Raw genomic sequence first — 6,000 nt, 5'->3', positions numbered from 1 at the left:
CTAGATAATTTACTTTGACCATTCGAAGAAAAGCAAATTAGTGTGACCTAATTTTTATTAAACAAAAATGGAGAACTTGCCATTTTGAAATAAAAGTATTTCAGCAAGCTAATTTAAATCACATTTATAATGATCATATTTGTTCTTAATGAAATGATAGAAGCGTAATCCTTTTTTCTTTTTAATATGGGCCTTCCATCATATGGATTTTCAAGAAAATTCATTTCTTTTTCAATCGTATCACCGCCAAAGATATTCTCATATTTTAGCTTTTTTGAACGAGGGCCATTCGAAAAAGAAAAAATGATGTATTTTCATTTTTTTATAGAGAATACCTTATCTAGGCATTCTAAGAATTAAATTAGGACGAGGGATTCTTCGCTTTCCCCATTGTTTATCACACCATAATTGTATGATGAGTTCATTTCTTACCCTCATATTGTTGGTATTTTCAAAAGAATGGAGCAATCAATAGTCATGATGTTCGTTAGCTATGGTTCATGGGGGATCCATGAGTCTGCCTTGAACAAATATTTATTACTGATCTGAGTGATTGTAACTAGGGTACATCATGAGTGCTTCGTTGGTGTGGTATGTCCATTAGCTATGGTTCATGGGGGATCAATGAGTCCACCTTGAACAAATCTTTATTACTGATCTAAGTGATTGTAACTAGGCTACATCATGAGTGCTTCATTGGTGTGGTTGGCATTAAGGACAAAATGAGCACTTTGACCAGAAAAAGGAGATCTTTGGGCCTTTCTTTGAATGGGAAGAACACATAATTAGTAGATTAATCATCTCGCTAGCCCTCTCCAATTCCCCTTAAAATAGTAGGGACAAGCCCTTTAGAATAGTAAGGTGCCCCTCTGCCATTAATCTAGCAGTAAATAGAACTCCGAATCCCCCGTTGTCACCGCGCCCCCGCCACCGCCCACCCCCCCAAACATAGTTGAGCTATTTACCTTCCTCTAGCCCTCCTATGGCAAAGGGATAGGGTATGTCAAGTTGGGTGGGAAACTATCGTTGGGGTTGGCACGTTATGTATAGAATCTGGTGACCCTCAGAGTTAACGAGATCTTTATTTGATAGAGGTGCTGACTAATATGCGCCATTTAGAATAGTAGGGACTCGGGAAATTGAAAACTTCAAACTGGTGGCCTTCATAGTGGGTCTCGAGATGGATAACTATGTTTGCGTGAATTTTAATAACTTTGTTTGCGTAACTTAAGCATTTCCCAAACAACCAGCATAAAAATTACACAATTTCATTCAACCTTTTACCTGTTCTGACAGTGCCTATTCATGAAATGTTTGCATGCTACAGACAAAGCATAATATATAGATTAAATTAATGACGATCTTACAGTCAACAATATTTACTGAGTCATTTACAACCAACTGCACAAGGGTAAGTCCGAAATCCAAATAAATAGTACAAAATTTAGAAAAGAATGTATATTATTCCACTTATGGGTCCCTCACTCAACTGTGGCAAAAAATAGTCCATTCCCAATAACAAACATCTAATGACACTAAGAAGCTTGCTACAAAGAACTATCAGTTTAAGATACTCAGTCCCTTACTCCCTCAATAACAAATTGGTCAAAGGTGTATATTACAACAACTCAATTTGCCTCTTTAGCTACCTCAGAATCAAAACACCCAAACTCGTTTACAAACCCAATATTAATAAGCAATTGATTTCTGAAATAAATACGTTGACATGCATTTTGAAATTATGAGAGCTCAGTCAATATTCGCTCGCATTTCTCCTCGAGAATCTTCACAGCTTCAATGAAAAGCACCTCAGGTGGCAATGCCCCGGTTGATTCAACAGAAACTACAAAAACAAAATGCATTTCCTCAACACTTAAATATTTGAAACAAACTGAGGACAGATGAAGAGATGGAACCAAATATCAAATTCAAAATCCCAATTAAATGATATCCCACAAAGATGCTTACATATAAAGTGCTCTTTTACACGGCGTATCTGTACTCGCTTGTCCCAATCATCACCACGAATACATTCACGGCATAATGTACAATTTCTTGGATATACAACCTTTGCCTTCTTTTTGCCTGTTAACATATAAGTCACACATGTATGTTACTACATATTAGAGTTGACTCAAAACAGATTTATAATAATATACATTGTATACATTTCTTGTTTGCCGTACAAAATAAAAGATATAACTTCCTAAGAAAGCTACCTTTTCCAAAATCTTCAAGATCAAAAACATTCACAGGACACTTCTGAACGAGCTCCTCTGCAAGGTCACCATAAATCTCTTCCAATAAAACAACCTGAAAAAAATGTAGATTGCCGATGTGTAGAAAAATATTACTTTTGGAATTAAAATATAATGTGACATAAATTCATCGACACGGCTGAATCTGGAAAAATGTACTACTGCTATGATGCAATGCGAACAGCCTAAACCTTCTATTCAAAAGAGTTATAATCTCATTTGTTACCTCAGGAAGCATTCTGTATCTTGCAGTTGCAACGGGGGACCACTTGGCATGAGTTTTTCCAATTCCTTTTACAGCATGAGCTTCAAGTTCGATACTCTGAGAAAAGCAAAAGAGACAAGAAAATAGATGCTGAGACATCTCGCAAACCACATAACAATCCACCTAGTTCTGACCAGTAACATACAAGTCTGGAAAATTTGTCTTAAAGATGGTACATGTTTTGTTTCAGCTGTAAAATCATATGCCAATTATTGAGAACAGCAAATCTATGGCTTATTGCTATCAAGCATATAGGAATAAACATAAGCATTAAATTTTGCTATTGTCATACGGACTCATTGATTTGCTACTTCCAAAGCCTAATAGGCGATTGTGTTCTGAAGTTTCTTGGTGCAAACCAACTTAAATGAACAACTTGCACTGATAAGACGAGAAACATTGGTTTGTGATGGGAAACAATGAAGCACAGTGATACATCCACATGTTGACTAATTGTGCATCCACATCAGGTAGAATCACCAATATCTGGTCATCCACATACATGTGATCTGAACATAGGCCTGACAACGAACCCATATGCTGTTTGTATCCACCAATTTACTTGCCCATCCCACCAATAGAATGCTTGTACCAATAGAATTATGAGATTAAGGTAACTATATGCTTGTTTTCTATTAAAAGCAACGTGGCCAGCAAGAATTAAAGGATAATGGTATAGAACAAACTTGTGATCTAATGAAGATGTGGATCCATCATGTTGCAGCACTGTCATCTGACAGCCCGTAGGGTGCATTTTTAGATTGTCAGTATATGTGATGCATGATTAAAATATTAGTTTGGGAACATAAGCAATGCACAGGACAGGAATGTTACAGAAGATTTCTGAGTAAATCTATCAGTACCATTGCAACATGGTTGTGTCGGCTTTATGATATCTTTCATGTTTAAAAAGTGAACTGGAGCTTTGTTGTATTTCTCAAAGCTATTATATTTGAAATTTGAATACAATAAAGGTAATCTTGAGAAAAGTAGACACATCATTATGAACATCAAGAGATTGGAAAATTCTTAAGTTGCTGAATAACATAAGTTCTTCAGTTTGCTATAAAGGTATTGTTTTGAATTTTGATGTTTAAATTTTCCTCTTCTGTGTCAAACTGCATTTACATTTATGCTTAAAATTGATTTTCCATCTGATCGATATAGAACCAAAGGTCAGGAGTGCCAGTGCGTAATGATAACATTATACATTAGTTTAAGCTTTGCTGCTTTAGTATTCAGAAATGTTCAAATCTGTGCCTATTTTAGTTCAGAATTTTCTTAGACGTTCTTGAGTGGCTAGAGATGTGGAGAGAGGTTAAAAGGAGTAACACAAGTATCCAAGTTGTCATGGATAAGATGAGATAAATTTATTAATGTCCAACAAGAGATCAACAAGAGGGTCTAAGGGATTGCTAGAAACAGAGCAGCAACCAAACAAAGAGCAAGAGCACCAAACAGTGTCCGGAAAAAGACAGCACAACAAGCAAATAACCGAAGAATTAAAGCAAGAGGAAGCCACCAAACCAAGCCCAACAGCCCGTGAACTAGCTGCCCTGATCCACAAGAAAAAGTCCAAAATCAAAGGATATGCTGTAGGACAAGAAATCCCAAGACCTCTTCGAGGACCACTAGAAGTGGTCCTCGAAGTGTTAAAAGAAGAAAGCCGCTGCTGAGTAGAGGATCTATGCAGTCTCACAGCCCTGGGAGATCCTGAAGGAGGGTCAAGCGTCTGCTTGGTGCCCACGTGGGGGGAACCACCATAAAGAAGAAGGAGATGAGGCCATCCAAAGGGCCGTGAGATTTGAACAAAAAGCAGAGAAATAGAAGAAGGTTAGGAAGATTTGTCAAGGAACGACTGGAAGAAGGGTTGCCCAAGGGGAACCAATGGGGCACTGGAGTATGTGAACCAGTTGAAGGCAAAGGGTATGTGCATGGTATGGAAGAAGGATACCACACAGAAGTAAATGACAATAAACTAATCAATGAAACTAGAAATCAGTTAAGGAACCTAGCCCTTACACTGCGTACAGAAGCCAGAGAATCCTGAAGGGAAGCAGAGGAGAGTAGGGACAAGTACATAGAGAATATCGACACGGCCAGGAGTGTTGGAGGGACACAAGGGAACAGTAGTCAAAACAACCTGTCTGATTCCAATACATCCAGTTTGGGAGCTCAAATGGCACTGGTGACAAACAAAACCGTACTAATGTCACAGAAACAGAAGTTACCTAAATTCACAAGGGACAGGAAACACGCTCCCGTACGGCACTGTCGAACGTGTGAAACAATTTGGTAGGCTAATGGGGTGACTGATCATGACAAATGGGCTCGACAGTTTCTAGCAACTTTGCACGGAGTGGCCATAGAATGGTACTCCAACATTGATAAAACAAAAGTACATTGGATGACTTGAAAAAAGAATTTCAAGGCAAATTCTGATTACTTCGGGACAAAAATGAAATTGTGGCAAGATCTATAGTATGAAGCAAGGAAAGAATGGGACCATCAAAGCATATAGTCGGTGACTAAAAGAACTGCTAGGGAAAATGGACAACCAACCAGTGGACAACCTGAAGAAAAGGTGGCTCGTAGAAGGATTGAACCAGGGTAATCTTTAAGAAACCCCCCTCCAAAAAAAGATATAAAACATTGCAAATCTTTCATTATTTTGAAAAAAAAACTTTATTTCTATTCACGAATCTTTCAAATTTTTAATTTTAAATATTATTTATACAGGCAATTATTTTGGAATCATAATTTTTGTATAGAAAATATTGGCGAATCTCAATAATAATAGAAATTTCATTAATCACCATAGAATATTACAAATGAAAATTGAATATTTTTAAACTCATGGAATATTATGCGGCTAAATCAATAGTGAAAACTAAATATGGGTGATATATCCCTAAAGTAACTAATAATTATGATAATTATTGGTGAATTAATATTAATTTCTCTAATAATATATAATATTTAGGTGAATCAAATCAAATCATATATCGAATATTATGGTTTATCTTTGAATATAATTTTTTTAATAAAATAAATTATTGAGCAATTTTAAATATCTTAGAGCTTAAATTTATAAAAATATGGCGATTTATGTTGCGTTAAATCTTAAATTATTAGCCAAATATTTCTAAAATTGACAAATATTAGCCACTAAAAAATACCTTGATTGAAACCCTCCCACAGGAAGAAGATGAAAATTGTTCCTCCCACATTTTATGTAGATATGTCAAACAAGCCATGGATCTCGAAAGTGAAAACAAAACCTTGGACAAAAAGAACAGGTCATCGAATGATGATTACTCCTCAGACGAAAGTAGTGAGGAGTCCAACAAGAAGGTACAAGCCCTTCAAAATATATGCATAGAATGATGAAAGAGTTCAAGGCAATGAAGGGAAGCACCAATAGGAATGATAAGGGGGAATTATGGTGCACAAGTTACAAGGAGGGTCATGCAAAGG

The 6,000-nt window shown here is 36.5% G+C and overlaps 1 protein-coding gene across 1 annotated transcript in view; it reads right to left on the bottom strand.

Annotated features, from left to right (window-relative positions):
- Window positions 1-1,414: 1,414 nt before the first annotated feature.
- Window positions 1,415-6,000, bottom strand: part of LOC149527850 (uncharacterized) — a 37,675-nt gene continuing 33,089 nt past the window's right edge. The window contains exons 6-9 of the mRNA XM_089812066.1: window positions 2,485-2,580; window positions 2,220-2,313; window positions 1,969-2,085; window positions 1,415-1,843 (exon numbers count right to left, since the gene is read on the bottom strand). Of these exons, the coding sequence (XP_089668192.1) occupies window positions 1,740-1,843; window positions 1,969-2,085; window positions 2,220-2,313; window positions 2,485-2,580 (411 nt within the window). The 3' untranslated portion in view covers window positions 1,415-1,739. The remainder of the gene's footprint in view (window positions 1,844-1,968; window positions 2,086-2,219; window positions 2,314-2,484; window positions 2,581-6,000) is intronic.

Source organism: Cupressus sempervirens, unplaced genomic scaffold, assembly GCF_028749045.1.
Source record: "Cupressus sempervirens isolate cs-2001-9-10 unplaced genomic scaffold, ASM2874904v1 CseChr00s100002_01, whole genome shotgun sequence".
Classification (NCBI taxonomy): Eukaryota; Viridiplantae; Streptophyta; class Pinopsida; order Cupressales; family Cupressaceae; genus Cupressus; species Cupressus sempervirens.
Note: the sequence above shows the minus strand (reverse complement) of the source record. Positions and strands in the feature narration are given on the sequence as shown.